Source organism: Tripterygium wilfordii, chromosome 15, assembly GCF_013401445.1.
Source record: "Tripterygium wilfordii isolate XIE 37 chromosome 15, ASM1340144v1, whole genome shotgun sequence".
NCBI lineage: Eukaryota > Viridiplantae > Streptophyta > Magnoliopsida > Celastrales > Celastraceae > Tripterygium > Tripterygium wilfordii.
In genome coordinates, this window is record NC_052246.1 from 2822125 (window position 1) to 2839226 (window position 17102).

The 17102-nt window shown below is 36.4% G+C and overlaps 3 protein-coding genes across 4 annotated transcripts; all 3 read right to left on the reverse strand.

Moving 5' to 3' along the window:
- Nucleotides 1–296: 296 nt before the first annotated feature.
- LOC120016785 (50S ribosomal protein L11, chloroplastic) lies at nt 297–2988 on the reverse strand. Its single transcript, XM_038869701.1, has 4 exons — nt 2691–2988; nt 2437–2609; nt 2280–2343; nt 297–646 (listed from the first exon to the last, which is right to left on the reverse strand). Exons 1-4 carry the CDS (start codon nt 2926–2928, stop codon nt 441–443), a joined length of 681 nt encoding a protein of 226 aa, XP_038725629.1. The 5' UTR covers nt 2929–2988; the 3' UTR covers nt 297–440.
- Nucleotides 2989–4005: 1017 nt separating this feature from the next.
- On the reverse strand, nt 4006–8114 carry LOC120016784 (subtilisin-like protease SBT3.3). Of its 2 annotated transcripts, none has more exons than XM_038869699.1 (11): nt 7921–8114; nt 7494–7603; nt 7302–7393; nt 7100–7197; nt 6848–7003; nt 6087–6760; nt 5912–5997; nt 5592–5837; nt 5384–5498; nt 4986–5178; nt 4006–4885 (listed from the first exon to the last, which is right to left on the reverse strand). In XM_038869699.1, exons 2-11 carry the CDS (start codon nt 7584–7586, stop codon nt 4314–4316), a joined length of 2325 nt encoding a protein of 774 aa, XP_038725627.1. In that variant the 5' UTR covers nt 7587–7603; nt 7921–8114; the 3' UTR covers nt 4006–4313. The 2 variants fall into 2 exon arrangements, with proteins under 2 accessions (XP_038725627.1, XP_038725628.1); XM_038869700.1 differs by lacking the exon at nt 7921–8114 and adding an exon at nt 7825–7843.
- A 7126-nt stretch (nt 8115–15240) lies between these two features.
- Nucleotides 15241–16844, reverse strand: LOC119980024 (NAC domain-containing protein 12-like). The gene is made up of 3 exons (XM_038822670.1): nt 16658–16844; nt 16284–16555; nt 15241–16196 (listed from the first exon to the last, which is right to left on the reverse strand). The coding sequence occupies exons 1-3, from the start codon at nt 16842–16844 to the stop codon at nt 15465–15467; spliced, it is 1191 nt and encodes a 396-aa protein (XP_038678598.1). The 3' UTR covers nt 15241–15464.
- Nucleotides 16845–17102: the final 258 nt, after the last annotated feature.

Consider the following 17102-nt stretch of genomic DNA (forward strand, 5'->3'; position numbering starts at 1 on the left):
TGCCTCTCTGTCTCTCCCTGTAGGATATTTTTGAGATTCAACGGACTCATTATTTGTGGATAAAGGATTCAACCAGGAATTAGTGGGCGCATGCTAAAGCATATAAGGGCATTACCATAATTAAGGAAGATTCACATTCTCCTTTTCTCAGTTTTCTATCCAAAAAACTCATTCCATTATAGCCTGTCTACCTCCTCCATCTGCTAAAAAAATGGGCCGCAACCCATTTTAGAGTAGTTGGGTTTACTGGGTACAAGCCTGCTTGGCTATATAACCACTCATCATCATACACAGAGTTTAACCATGAAGCACCTTGTAAAATTTTGAAAGCCAAGACAAGGAGCTAAAGAGCTCCATATGATGAATTTAATTTACTAATAACAACATTGATTTCAAATACAATAATAGCAAAATCTAAGAAAAGATGTACCGACAGGGATCTACACAAGCTTCGTTTTGGGCTCAAGAACAGGAGGATCAATGTCAATCCCCATATTTGCTGCAGTGCCTGCTATAATTCTCATTGCTGATTCAATGGTTGTGCAATTTAGATCCGGCAGCTTTTCAGCGGCGATTGTCCGAAGTTGCTCGAGGGTGACTTTCCCCACCTTTTCTAGCTTTGGGTCTTTAGAGCCTTTTTCCACTCCTAGACAAGCGTTTAACAATGAAACAATCACTAAATTATTCAGAAAAGTTAAATGGCTGGACAAAACATAAAACTTTAGCAGTCAGCGGATCATGTCCCACGTTGTAAACATGTGGGAATCATCTTTTACTAAATAATGAAAATTCCTTCTAAGGTTTGAAATTCAGTTTGGATGCAACAATCCTCCGTAGACATGTGGCAACTGGCAAACTTTGAGTACAAATAGTCGCATAGAAACTTACTTACAAGTGCGCACAGACGTATCAGAAATTTGCCACTTAAGAGTATTGCAGCATTTCACCTCGAAGACTTGAACTAACGATTTATTTAGGGGGATTTGAGTTTGTGAACCAAAACCATTACTGGTATAAAGCAAGTAGACAAACCTCAATAGCAATAAAATCTTTCAGTTCTAATGAAATGATAGCTAACATGTTTACTTATTCAGCATGCAGGATCAAGAAGCTGCAAAATCACCCAACTTCCTAGTTATGCACCCTCTTTAGTTTGGGAGACAAATACGAAAGATAGCAAATTAGTTAATGAAAGAATAAAAGTTCACTAAAATCAGAAAGACAAATTTTCAAAGTTCAAAGAGAAAAAAGGACGATTTCATATCATTATAAAAGAGAGTAATGTTTAGTTACATACTTACATTCAACATAAGTAGAATTTATTCATGCATTCATTTAAGCATATACCATGCGCACATACCCAATTATGAATAGAAGCTAATAAAATGAAACAGTATAATTACCACAAAGCAGAACAATATACATAATTGCACCAACTCCAACATCCAAAAGATAAGATGGCATAGAAATTTAACAAAAAAGAGTAGACTCCAGACATGGCCAGCCTAATCCATAATGCTAACATTAGAAATGAACTCCCTTTCTCCATTAGCCACCACTATGACATATGGGAATGGGATCAATGATAGAGCCCAAAGCTCTGCTGCTATGAATCCCAACAAATATATTTTAGCAGTCAATCACTTTTATTTTGCTTAAAATAATAGACTAAATAGATAAATTTGAGCTGATTTGTCCATCTCAGGACTCAAATTCCTAAGAATATGTTGTGTCAGAATCTACCGTAGTAAATATCAACAGGAATAAGTGGTGTCTAATAAAGCCCTTCCCCTTCCACCTCGGCACTGGATAAGTTGAAATACATAACTTTAATACAACCTAATGAGTAGTGAGTAATGCCAGAGCTTCAAATCAGTTCAGTCAGGTAGGACTATAGGGATATTACAGCATATCTAGCAGAGAACTATCATCTTCCATAAAATACGCACGTGTACACAAACACAGCCTTCTCAAAAGCTTGATCATTTCGAAACTGGCTGGACGACTCAGACTATTCTACATTATAGTTAAGCATATTAACAAGATACTATAACTTTGTTTGAGCAAACATAACAAAAGTCGAAATGCCAAACTAAACTAATTTACATTAGAAGTCAAACAACTAACAAAGATTTTTTCATATTTGCACACCAAACATTAACTAATTGTCTAATCAAAATGTTAAAAAGCTTAACATTAGAAGGGTATCAGTTCACAGATTCAATTATAAGAATGAAAAAAAATCAAACAGTTTAGCCTGCAGTAGTGTCGAGGTATACCTGCGGCTTTAAGTAGCAGAACGGAGGCAGGTGGCGTCTTGAGAACGAAAGTGAAACTTTTATCCTGCAAAAAAGAAAACCGAAGCAAACCCACATCAGAATCAAAATAAACGACCCAAAAAAGGAGCAAATGAGGAACGAATTCAAGAGAACTGACATCGAATACGGTGATTTCAACAGGAATAACATAACCAGCTTTGTCAGCAGTTCTGGCATTGTAATCCTTACAGAAAGCCATAATGTTCACACCCTTTGCACCGAGCGCCGGTCCCACAGGCGGCGCCGGAGTCGCCTTCCCTGCCTCCAGTGCCAGCTTTATCACTGCAACCACTACAAACACAGAAACCCCATTTCAGCACATCAACGCAGAGAGAATAAACTATAAAAATAAGCAAGTGACGATGTATGTACCTTTCTTTGATTTCCCTCCTGGTTTCGGAGGAGCCATCGCAATAACGGAGAGGCGTCGTTGAGTTGAAGAGAGAAGCAGAGAATGCTTGTTAGTGAGGAATCGGGGAGAAATGCTTCGGCTCGAAGATATGTTGATAGGCGAAGCGAGAAGGGAGGAGGAGAGATTTGCATTATTGTTGCTAGTCCTTAGTGGAAGCGAAGAATTAACTTGATAACACGGTAACATTGAAGACGCCATTGTCAGAGAAATTGAGAGAGCGAGAGGAAGCAGGGAAACGAACGATGAGTTTTGGATAAAACCCGATGTATCCATCCATTCATGTCTTCGAGGCCCTTAATGGGCCTTAGGAGCCCAAAAGTCAAATGTTTCAGCCCAAAGAGACCAAAAGCTGATTGTCTCGAGCCCAAAAGAAATAAGGCTTCCTACAGTATACTGTGATACATGACAGTTTCCTCATCCGTCCCCAAGATTACGCCGTTCTCTCTCAACATCCGGATTTTGCCAGCGCAGAAGTTTTCCCTCGCAATCAGTTCAATGTATTATCTCTTCTGGTTAATATTGCATCTGGAGGTATTGATTTGATTTGAGATTAACTAGTTTATTACTTTGCGAATTCTTTGAATATCTGAGACACTTTTATATCTCGTGGCAAAAAAAAGTTACGGGAGAGTTGATGTTCACTGCAACTCCTACAATTAAGGTTCTGATTGTTCGAATGACTGATGATTCTGCTTTGAAGTGCGCAAAAACAACTTATTATGATAGTGACTAAGGAGTTCAATCATTGGTAGAAGTTTCAAGTTATTTTTGTTGGTATTTTCCCATGAATCAGTCAAGTGTATAATCTTGGATTGGATTCTTGGAGACTACCGCAATGGAAAGTTGGTTAAATCAACACTGCCAGGTTGCAGGGTGTTAGGAAGGTTAATGGCTTGCAAGTAGTGAAGGCTTGTCATTAAGGAAGAATGTGCAAATATTCTTGTTTCCCTCTTCTCTTAGTTTTCTCAACTTATCTTCTGACAAAACGTTAGGATCTTACAATACTGATATTGTTTTTCGAACAATAATAAATAATTGAGTTCCTTATCAAAAGTGCTGATCAATTCAATGAGCTTGGGAGGTGATAGTTGGTAAATGCTTAAAGTCAAGTCAATTATCAGCTTTATATCGGTCAAGGGTAAAGAAACTATGTAGTATTATGTTTTCCAACTAGATTTCACATGCTAGAAGGTTACAAATAGAATAATAGAATTTAAAATATATAAATCTTACATAAAAAAAGGCACTTATGAAACATTAGCAGACTTTGAAAACTTGAACCTGTAATCAGTAATCTTCAGAATTAGACTGTTAAATCATTGAACTCACAGAATAGACTTCTCATAGTATGCACTTTATCAATGCATTTTAGGTTCCCAAAATAGTACTGCATGGAGACTTTGCGGATTAAGTCTATCTTCTCCAGAATATACTGCAGGTTTTGTAATAAAGTTGAGATGAATGAAGAGTCAATCAAGTGCCATTAAATTTATTTTGAGGCTCCTATATATCTGAAGTGCTTGTGTGAGTGACAAAATGTTGAGCCTATGGCATAGCTTATTAGGAAATTCAACAAAAGAATGTCAGTAATCATCCTCATAAGATTGTAAAACTTCTGTTCTCACAGATACGGGACTAGTCACATTGTGAATTCCATCAGTCCAGGTTAGACTCCCAAAAAAGTACCCTGTGTTCACTTGGTGGATCGTCGTGACAGTAACAGTATAGGATATCTTCTTGGTTGTTGAGTTAAAGACCAGAACACCAGGGTTTAACACCATAGTTATGCCAAATGGGGAATCAATCATAGCTTTATAGATGGCTTTAGAGGCTCCTGCATTTGTGACGGTTCTGGTGATAGTGGTTGAATGCCTGAGACTTGGTATAGTTATGGAAGGTAGGTTTATGTCCAAAAGGGACGGTTTTTCACTAGGGCAAACTATAGACCGACCCACGAGCCGAGAGATAGCGGAGTTGTTGTAGTCCATGGCACAAAGGTAATGCATGTAGTCCACTGTTCCCATGTCGTATACTAGACCAGGGTCTGCTGCTCCATTCGGATTCACAATACCTCCTCCGTAGTCGAATGGATTAGCAAGTTTTTGAGGTGATCCATCAGCAAATATTGGAAAACCTGATTGATCTTTTCTCCATGCTGCATTGCAATTTGTGAAAATTAAATATCTGATGTAGCAATTATAGTCATAACATTTTTCAAAGATCGACTCAGAAAAAGGATTATTCAAATGTCATACCAGTTGTGACCAATGCTGATTTAATGGCTGCAGGTGACCAGGTAGGGTGCAATGCTTTGAGAAGAGCTACTATTCCAGCAACATGAGGAGTGGACATTGATGTTCCTGAATGCATGACATATCCACCATCTGCCAGTTGATCGAGAGGAGAAGTGGCCGCTAATATGTTCACTCCAGGTGCAGTTATATCTGGCTGTTTCATGCCACAATCGACAAAATCATTAACAGAATTATGAAGAGTAGTGAAGCATAGCTGTTCAGTGAGTTGACATGTTTCTATGAAATTGTCGGCATTATATACACTTGTATTTGGATATGTTGGCTTGTCCAAGTCGGGGACTAAAGAGTATTCTATGGTCATAAAGATAGAGTCAACAAATTTGAGTACTAGAATGAACCTTGAGTATGGCTGGAGCAATGGAATTAGGCCCCCTGGATGAGAAATATGCAACCTTTGCCAGCGTACGCTTGCCCACCAGTGTTTTAGAGTGGCTCAACTTTGCTTCTGGAGACCTGCATATTCCAACATAAACATAGTTTCGAGGATGAACCTGGAACCTGATAATGGTAATGATGAAGTCAAGATTGTACTAGTCTTGACTGTACCTCGTAGAACGAATGTAGAAGAGTATATGTGTTCCAATCTCAAAATCAACTTCTATACAAGGGAAGTTATCGCCACATGAAGTCAAGACATCGGTAGGATTCTTGGCAACAATAAGCCCTACTCCACCCGCCGCTCTTACAACTGCTGCAGCTCTGAATATGCTCACCCTAGGGGTTGTTGATGCAAAGCAAAGCACCACCTTTCCAGCAACCAAACTTGGACTAACCGACAGAGCCTGACAAACACTGCAAGCAGATAATTCAAATCATGCCTTTATTCCGGAAGCAGCAAGTTAGATGTATTAGATTAAACAAACTACCCTGCAGAGTTGGGATCAAGCCCCGAGGCCTCTGGATATACTAAGCGTCTAAAACCTATCTCCTTCCCTGTGTATAAGGCTTGACCCTGCAAAATGTGTATCAGACGAATCAGTTGCTGCTTTGTGCAGATTTTAATGGCAACTGGCATTTGCTTTTAAGAGTTGTAGATCATACCAGAAAAGTTTTGTTGTTGCCAAGTTTTATGGCAGCGGGGAATGTTCGATCAATGGTGCTTGCTGCAACGGTTAGAATCCACGGAGCAGTATTCTGCACTGTCTGAGCTGACGGCCCATCGTTTGCAGCTCCACAGACAACAGTGATTCCCCTGGTCACAGCATGAAAAGAACCAGTAGCAATTCCGTCACGTTCATCGACATCTGAAAATAGAGGAATTGAAGATCCAATTGAGAGCGATAACACATCAACCCCATCATGAATGGCTTCATCCAAGGCTTTCAATATATCTGCAGATGCACATTGCCCTCCAAGCACATTCCAACACACTTTGTATATGGCTAACCGGGCATGAGGTGCACCACCCCTTACAGTCCCAGAAGCAAGTCCTTTGTAGCTCACATTGCCAACAAAAGCTCCAGCTGCGGTGCTGGATGTGTGCGTTCCATGTCCATTTGCATCTCTTGGGGACAAGTACTCTTGATTATCTGATGTATTCAATGGTTGTCCATACTCAGCTAGAAATCCATCGACAAACCAACGAGCTCCAATGATTTTTCTGTTACAACGAACTTTGCCATTGGAATGCTTCCCAGATTCACAAACACCCTTCCAACGTGATGGGATCGGCCCCAGTCCTTCATCTTTGAAAACTTCAGACTCTGGCCATACTCCTGCGCCATTGAGTAATTTATTAAGAGATCATTCTATTTGTCAATGTAGGTGAAAGAAACAAGCAACGGCGTTCAATTGGGATGAACCTGTATCAAGGACACCTATGATTACACCATCACCCATTTTGCTGCTGACAAGAATGCTGCTTGGAGAACTAGAAGAGAGGCCAAGGAAATCCCAACTCCTCGTTGTTTGCAGCCTATGAATCCTATTTGGTATGACTCGAATGACCCCAGGCAACTCTGATAGTCAGCAAATGCGTGGATAAATATGATTTCGACATGATTATATCCTTTTTCGGTGCTCCCTGTTGAAGAGATTAATATAAAGAAGTATACCAGCAAGTCTTTGTGCCTGAGACTCTGTAAGCTTGGCAGCAAATCCAGAGAAGCCATGCTTGTAACTGTAAATCATCATATCTGAAGCAATTTCTTTGCTGCAATCAATGTGATTAGATGGAAATATATCAAGTGATTATCATATTGAAACTCATATTCTTCTCTCTCTCTCTCTCTCTTTTTACTTAATAAATGGTCTTACCTCTCAACTACAGTTGCAAGCATTTCATGATGATAATCTACAGCTAGTGCTGGATCATTGTGCTGGTTCTCTCCGAGATAAACGATGTGAACCTGTCGAGAGAAGAAACCCATAACAATCCCATACTGGATTCTTTGTGTGAAAAACAAGAACTGGAGGGTTAAGTTTATGAGATGCAGAAAAATGACATACTTTGCTCTTGCCCTCGACCATGGCCATCATGAAGCCGTAACCATTGAGGACAGAGAGAATAACCAGAGCTAACAAGAACTTCAGCTTGCTCATGTTATCTGTTTTTCTTTCTGTAAAGATTAGACAGAGATTTTGATGATATAAGGTATCAAATAAAAGGATCAAGAGATTTCAGACCTCAGAAGTCAGAATTATAAATTCAATATATGGAAATTTTGGTGCATTCTTTGCAAGTCATGTGTATGTGCACACATGACTTGTAAGGTTTGGTAAACTTTAAAGCTTCTGAAAACTAACCAACAAAATTGATTTAAAGTGAAACTATTCAAACCTCAATTTCCACAACCCATTTCAGACACACAGAATAAGAATCCCATAAGAGAACAATTAGAGTGACATGAAAAACAGATTAATTCATATCACTTACCTTACACGCTCTGGTCATCTAAAGGGCAATAGAAAGTGCACTCCACGCCCCAGCACTTGTTTTATACTCCAAAAACATTTCCTTTCTTAGTTTCATTGGTTTTCTTGTGAACCCAGAAAAAGGAAGAAGTCATTGAAGGAAGCTTCGTCTGCTGGAAGTTTCAATCTTTGTTTTGGGTCAACCACAAAGGTGTGGTGGTGCACAAACGCCATAAACTTTGATTTTGTTGAAATTAATGAAGAGTTGAATATTCTAATGTGGAAACGGAATTAGTCCAGAAAAATGTGCTCTTGTACGTGTGAAGAGCATATGAAGATGTAGGGATTGGTTTGTGTGTCAATTTAAATTAATTGGAGAGAAATTTAGAGAGGTGGGAAATTCTAAATGCAAGTCAAACATATGACACCAGCTTGCATAACTTTTTGTTTTTAAAAAAACTTGCATAAATGACCTCATTCGTGTACATTATTTATTCCAAAAGCTCTCTGTAAAAAGTTTTTATTTTTTTTATTTTTATATCATCTAAATTTGTAGTCACTACTTTTCGAATGTGTTCTAGATAAATTTACAGGTTCACGTGATAGTTTACAAACCACGCATGTCAGATAAGCACATACTAATTCTATACGAGTTCGATAGAAATAAAATCCACGACCTTCGACTAATGAAGACTCCCTAATAACCAGTTAAACTACGAGTTTATTCCTTTCTATGTTCTTAATTCTTTCTATATCTCACAATCATGAGTACCTACAAAAATCATAAAGAAAATGACATGTAACCCATCAGTTTGATAATTTACGGGAACCCAACAAGTTTGTTCTATTGATTTAATCAATGGAATAACTTTATTATACTATTTTATCCCAAAATTTATTGTCTAAAATTTATTATCTTTTAAAACACAGTCTATAATTCATTGTTTTTGAAATTCCATTGAAAAAAATAATGTAATTGAGATTTACCCGATAAAACTCATCGACAATGGATCTTATTAAAAAGAACTTTATGTGTTGATTCTGAATATATAATTTTAAAAAAAAAATCTAACATATATTTTGAGAATTACAACATTTTAAAATTTCATTTAAGATATTTGTACTTCAGGGGATTACCATTATATGGGCTACTTACAAAGAACGGAAATATAGAATAGGTCTTCACTTCTCACGAATTAACGCGCAACCCATGACTCCAAATTGGCATGGGCCCATTCGCAATTGCTTCTTCAGGATCCACAATCAGGTGGGCTTACAAATCTTCAGTCATGGGCCTAAAATAACGTTGCAGGTCCACAGATAACTTGGGCTGAACTTTTTACCTGAAGAGTTTGATCATTTGAAGCATGTAGAGGTTTGTTAGGCGAACACTCGACACGTGCACCGTAAGAATCCAAAAATTAATTTTGGACGTGCTAAAAGTTTAACCGCCAAATTTAAATTTCAAAAATTTGAAAGATACTGAGATTAAAAAAGAAAAAGCCTCTTCGCAGGGGCTGTGTTTCTTCTAATTCGTAGAATCACGAGGACGATTGATTTCTTCAATGATTTTCGTGTAATGGAAATGGAAGCTGCGAGAGGATGATGACGGCCGGTGAAGGAACAGGCGGAGCATAGAGACGACGCAAGAGAGAGCAAAGAAGGTTCGGTACTCTACCTCTGCCCTGTTTGTCGCTGAAAACTTGTATGTCTTTCTTCTTCTTCTTCTAATCTATGTTGATTTAGCTCTTTATCCTGATACTAATCTGGCCGAGTAAAAGACATATGAAGTGTGATTTGTTTTTGTGGATTAATTCGATAATTAGACATTTGATTAACGATGATGATAGATTGTCATGACTTGTTCTTCATAATTATTATTATTACTGAAATTAGTTAATGTTACCAGCTATACTAGGAGTCTATGAAGGATTATGATGGATTGGTTTGATTTGATATTGGTACTTTTACGTGTGTGAACACATTTAGGTATGGTATTCTGTCATGCAATTGAATTTCCATGACTAATCTTCATAATCAATAAAAACAAAACAATCAATTCGAGATAAAGAACAAGCACTCACTGATTTTGTTTTATACAAACCTGATGTATATTAGGAGGCGAACAATCATATACATGAATAATTGACTGAATTTGATGATGTATTGAGATGGTTTGAATGCACATCCATGGCAAGTATATTAGTCAATATAGCTAGTGTAATTAATGAGTGATTTTAGATCATTATGCACCACAGTGGGATGCTTCTTTAATTATCAATCACTAAATCAAATAGACCGATTAGATCATACGAGGAACAACACTAAACCAAATTAGCTCATGTAAGGTAACATGTCCCAATCAGATCCTAACTTTGAATCGTGTTTACATGACCCAAATTGACTATTAATTACTGGCATTCTGCAGGGATTCATTGGTTAATTCTGCGAGGTTTTTGGTTGTTAAAGGTTGACACTTTATATTTTTTTACTATGTGATTATGTGGTGGACTCTTCTGTTTTTGGTTGGTGTTTTGAGTTGTGGAATGATTTACTGTCCAATTTGAGCTATGATTGTTTGGTAGAGGATCTGATTTAATTCTCTTAAAAAAAATTCCATTACACTGTTCACTTTGAGTATTGCACATCAAGCCTCAGCTACCATCTGCAGAAGAAGCAAGCCCATAACACACACAGAATAAAGTATAAAGTTGAGTGAGGGAGAGGAAAAGGGTGTCCCTTTGACATTTGATTCCATCAAATTTTCAGGATAGAAAGAAGAAATAGATTCCAGTCATGCCATGCTTTTTCAAAATATGGTTTAAACTTGCAAAATCAAAACTTGATGGATTTTGGGGATGGTGTGTTTCTCCATTTTAAACGCCAGGATGTTAACATTTTGCCTTATAGTTTGTTCCCACACACCTAACGAAAGGAAATGAATTCTCTGTTGAATTGTCCTAATTAAATTAAGATCTGAAAAAGTTGCTATAATTTGTTTTGTGTCTATTTCAATGAAGCTTGTTTTTATATGACAAGAAATCACAGGTCTTTAACCAATGTAAATTTCGGCTGTAGATCTTTCGAAGTAAATAGTAAAGTGTTGATGAAGGAGTTAAATTCGACTTCTCCAATTGAAATTTAAAAGATTGTTTGCTTATTATATTCTTTATTTTCAAATTGAAATAGTCTTTGATGATTTATAATAAAGTTTCACCAAACTAGCAAATCTTTCAACAATAAAGTTGCTATATAGTTTACTAAACCTTTTTTCCCAAAATAAAATTAACATTTTTTTTTTTTAAAAAAACTCAATTATCATGCATTTTTCATATTAAATTTGTTTTTTGTTTCGAACAAAAAATATATCGTTAGGTTCGTAATAACGATAAAAATACAAACATATCTTTTTAATATTTTAAGAAAAATATTTTGAATCATAAAAATTAGGATCTCATAGAAGAATTCTTGTATATATATTGTATATATATAGTTACTAAACAACATTGTTTTCGCACTGATTTCTATAAGCTGCTTTGGTTAATTAAGTTCTCAATAAGCACCAACAATGTTAAGTTGTGCATAAACCAGAGAATCCTCTCACCTTGTTAGGTTGTAAAAATGATTTATTTAGCAGAATTTTGTGCAAAAGCTGAACTAAATCTGTCTTTTTGATGACGAGGACTTGTTTTCAACATATATTGCAAAAACTACCACAAACCCTATCTACGAAAGCATGGACTATCACGTAACAATGACGACTAACTATCCTATAAAAAAAAAAGATTTTCTAGCATAGTACATATAGATGATGAAAATTAGTTACACTAGGCAATAACGACAATGTTTGAAACATTTGATTCGTCGAGTTGGTATAGAATAATAAACTAAACTATACAAAAACCCTTCTTTTGGTGGGGCCTGTCGGTAAATCCTTAGTGGTTGGTCGTCCATTTTCATGCTTCCCTAACAAACCCTGCTCTGTGTGTGTTATGTCTTGTGACTATTGACTATATGTAATGTATATATGTATATGTATGCAAAGTCATTACTATAGATTTTGATGTCAAAATAACTTTAGATTGAATGAGATTCTCGACTGAAGTGTATTTGTATCGGGTTAATACTACTTTTGTACACCGAAAGAGAATCAGTGTTTCAATTTACATATTGTTGTTTAAAATGTTTCAATTTGGTCATTTAATGATAAAATTATTTCAACTTGGTTTTTCTGGTAGATTTTCTAACTTTGGTGCAATTAAATTGCATATGCGGCACATTGACTACCCAGATATTGATTATCACATGTGCAGTTTGACTACCTCAAAGTGAGAAAATCTGTATTTGAAATAATTTTATTATTGGGTGATCAAATTGAAACCTTTTAGACAACTGTGTGTAATTTGAAACACTGACTATCTTTCGGTGTGCAAAAGTGGTATTAACCCGTATTTGTATGTATGTATATAATGATACTAATAAATTATAATAATTCTAGCTTGTCGCGCGACAACAAAGCAACAGGGATTCAAAATGGGGTCTTGTTTTGAATTATTTTTTCTTTCTTGTGATAGTTTAGTTTTACCAAGACTGATCTTATTCGTTCAGGAAAAAACACAATCTGTAATCCAATATTCTTCCACTAAAATCATGATTAGACCATACCAATTTTCAATTAATGTAAAGTAATTGTTTAAATAAATAGAATATTTGTCGGAAATAATGCATCAATACTTATTATTTTATTTATTTGTGAACAAGCAATTTCTTTGTATTGTCAGGGCACCTGCAATGGTTTAGGGGGGAATGTCCCCAACAAAATTAATTTTGGGTCCCACCTCTATTACACAAAAAGTCAAAGTCAAGTCAGACACGTATTCTAATACAGCCACATCAGCAAAACACAAATTTCTATACACTTTCTCTTCCCACACACTTTCTCTTTCCACCCAACCCAACAACATTTCATTCCTCCATATTATCCACAACAAAACTACATCAAAACACCAAATACCAATATATCCACATCAGCAAAACACTTCTCCCAATGCAGCCACATAAGCAAAACACGTTTTACAATACAACCACATCAGCAAAAGACAACATCTTTGTTGGCTCAATAATTGTCTACCATTACAAGTGCCCTCAATTCTTGTTTACTTGTTGTGCCACTTTGAGTATTTTATTTTTTTCCCCTCGACGCTCTACCAACCATTGATAGTCCAACAATGCACACGTACACTAAAAACTGTCCAATTTCAATTTCTTGCAAACTAATTATCTTGTGCTCGCCAGCACATATTTAATAATTGTTCAATTTTTAATTTATCGTTGTCTGATTTCATTTGGGTATGGTCATGTGAGTTTTGTTGCTGCTAAGACACAATAATACCACATTGGTTAGACATAGTGCTATCGAGAGGTTTATTTGTGCAAATACCCTCTTTACATGATATTTAGTCATTTTCTCAAACTTAAATGAGTTTGGCTTTGGATCACTTGTTGGGCTTGTGAGCAACAAACTTGTGAGGATAATCCGATGTATCTATGAGAATCGAAATCCCAAAGCGGACAATATAATTATTATGTATAAAGTGTGGATTTTTTATCCAAGTTCGGTTAACAGTGAAAGGATTACCATGAAGGTAGAACTAAAATGTCATAATCAGACAGTACATGCATGATTTAATTATGGAATCTAAGAATAAACTTTAATAATGAGATTTCACATTATTCCTCCCCTACATACCTAGTAATATCTCGTACTGAATGATACTCCATTTGTCTTAATTTATTTGTCATCATTTGAAAATTCAATTTTTTAAAGAGACATAATTTAATACAATTCAACTACACAAAATAATCATGTTATTTCAAATTTGTCCTTATTTATCATAGTATTTTTTTTTCATTGAAACAAGGAGAATTAAATATTCAAGGGTAATTTTGAAATACAATAACAAAATTGTTAATTAATGAAGAAAAGTGATATTAGTTTTAAGACATTCTAAAATAGAAAGAATGATTAAGAAAATGAGACGGAGGGAGTATTTAATTATATTCTTATTCCATGGTCTAACCAATAATTCCAAAAATGATTGTACAAATATATAAATATATATGTAGCTGCATTCTTTGACCAACACGTGTTTGTTCAAGGACATTAATGTGTTCGAAGGTTTATCCTAGCTAGAGAGGTCAATAATATTGGTCAGTACAGCTTCGAGCTCTTCATAACTTGTGTTCCTTTCTCATTATAAGGCTAGGTTAGTAAGGGGGTCGTCTCACAGTTGGTCTAGGCTAGGCATTGTTTTTGTGGGGTTCTTACTTTGGGCTTGGGTAGAAGAGAGAGGTTCATCTTGGTGAGTGACTTAAGACATGCAAAAATGTTAAGGATTTCAATATTTTTTGTTCTAATTATTTCAAATGATAAAATAAACACACAATATCCATGTGAAATCATGAGTTCCACATGATTTATGTGGAATCGTGTGCGTTCATCTAAACATTTATGATAAGCTAGGACCAAAAACATTGGATTTGAAAAACTGTCGTTAGACATGAGATTCAATAACTCAAACAAAGTTAAGCTTTATTTTAAGGATAATGCTTGAAACCCTTAAAAAATGACTCAAAAAACTCTCATTTAATGTGGAATATTGGATGTGAAGTGGGCTTTATATATGTGTTTGTAATCAATGTCTATTTTAATGTTACATAGATTTGGGAGTCAAATTTTGAGTGTTTTTAGCATTGTCCTTATTTTAATTGGGTTTGGATGTGTGCATGTGTGTTAGGTATCTGTTTTACACTAGAAATTAGGAAGTACTCCCTCCATCCCGTAAAGATAATCCTACTTTCTTTATTCGTCTATCACAAATTATAGTCTCGTTTCATTTTTTATAATGTAATTAGTTCATTAGTTTCCTAAAAGACCCCTATTTAATGTGCTTTGTTATCACAGTATTAATTAGGGTCATCTAAGTATTAATTAGGAGTGTATTAGGAAATATGTGAGTAAAATTGAATGTTGTTACTATATTAATTAGATTTTCTTAATCTATGTGAAAAAAGAAGTAGGACTATCTTTAAGGGACGGAGGGAGTAGTAGACAAGGAAATTAGAGTTTTAGGCAGACACCATACGGCCAAGTCAAGTGGGTACAATGATTTCAGTGTGTTTTGTGACCACATCACATGCACCTTGAAGTCAGCCATCGAGATGCCCCTACCATTATTAACTTTATTTTTTGTCTAGCTTTCTGCAAAATATAGTTCATGAAAAGAAAAGAAAAGAAGAGGTAATCAATGATATCACCATATATAATTGCTTGTAGAAAGAAAGAGCACCCAAAACTAGCTAATATTCTTTTGACACAACAATCGTGAATCATGAATGGACGACATCGTTATTTTGATTGACAATAACTGCCACGTACCTTACCTCCATTATATATATCACCATCACTATATCATTAAAATACTTACTATATATATGTGAGGCTAGGATTCTCTTCTTTTGTCTTTGCAATCCGAGTTAAGACTTAGTACATCTTTACCCTTTCGCTTATACTGACAAGTGGCATAATGGGTCTGATGATGATGGAGGATATATGGATGATGATGACTTGGTGAAACTCCATAGATCATTCTCGGTGTTGTTATAGACTGACCTGTCTGAATGTAAGTTATCTTCATCAGGACAAAGAGAGAAACTCCCATTTTCTACTTGTCCATTAAGGTGCGAAGCCACTAAGCGGTCTAGCGCGACCCAATCATGAAGAAGCCCTGGTTTGGTTGTTAATCCATTGGTGGGGGATGGTTGGTTGCTTTCACTGAGGATTTCGTCAAACGGTTGGTAACAAGAGCGGGAAACGCGTTCTTGGTCGGAGTTGATGGGAATTGATGGAAAAGTAATAGGACTTTCAAGTCGTGGGAGATGCATGAATCTTTCATTGAATCCCTGATGATGATGATGAGGAGGAGGAGGAGGAGGAGGAGGAGGATGATCATCACTGATGCCAAATCTAGTGGTGGAGGTGGTGTTGGGGATCATATTGGTCATGGCGTTGAGCGATTCATTTTCAATCTTGCAAGTTCTATCCATGTAGATAAGTATTTGATCAAGAACTTCATCATTGCTTGAACTTAGCTTCATTTCTTGGGCCTTTGAATCCATGGAGTTGGATGAACCTTTTGGAGTCCCATCTAGTACTGTTTTCTGATAGTTCTTCTTTCGAAACACTCGACAAACCACCCACCCTTCTTCCGGCGTCGATTCTCCGATCGAATTCATAGCCTGCATTCAAGTTTACACATATTTTTTGCCTATCAAACCCATATGTTGTTTTGAATTAACCATGAAGACTTGGAAGGAGAGACTTACTGTGGTGGTTTCATTGACGCTTTCATCGAGCCTATATTCATGCATAATCCAATCGGAATTCTGACCACGTGGAGCTCTTCCTTTGTAGAAAACCAAAGTCTTCCTCAATCCAATCCTTCTGAATCCACTGTAGATGATCTTATCCCGGCCGGTCGCCTTCCAAAATCCGGCCGCCGTTGCACGATTAGTCCTAGTCCCCGTCGGATACTTCTTGTCCTTGTGACTAAAGAAGTACCAGTCATTCTGTGGGGTTGACCCTATCTTGCATTTCTCTACAATAACAATTAACAACACAAATCTCACAACCCACATATACAGATCGATTTACACACACAAAGAACGTCGAATAGGCACTAAATAGTATATTTAATTACCTTGAATGTCCCAAGGCTCTTGCTTATTAAGATCAACTTCACGAATAACATCAAAATCTATCTTTTCATAGTTCACTTTCTTTCTAAGATAGTAGTGAAGAAGCTCCTCTTCTGTTGGATGAAACCTGAATCCAGGAGGAACTTGAGACTGGCCATTAATGGATAGATTCATAGATCTTTCGCACATTAATGTAATCACACAAAAATAATAATGGGGGGGTTGGGTTTAGGGGAGCTATAACTTTAAGTTTTCTGATAAAACCATCAATGAGAAAGAGAGCGGTATTTAAGAGAGAAATGATCAATGACAATTTACAAGGGTTTGCACTAGTAGCTAGTTAGTAGGGACAGATGAGGAAGAACGTCCGTCCAAAAACATGCATGAAAAGTTGTGGTTTTGCATTTTTATTGGGCATGTGTTTTTGTGTTGTGTTTCTGTTGTGTG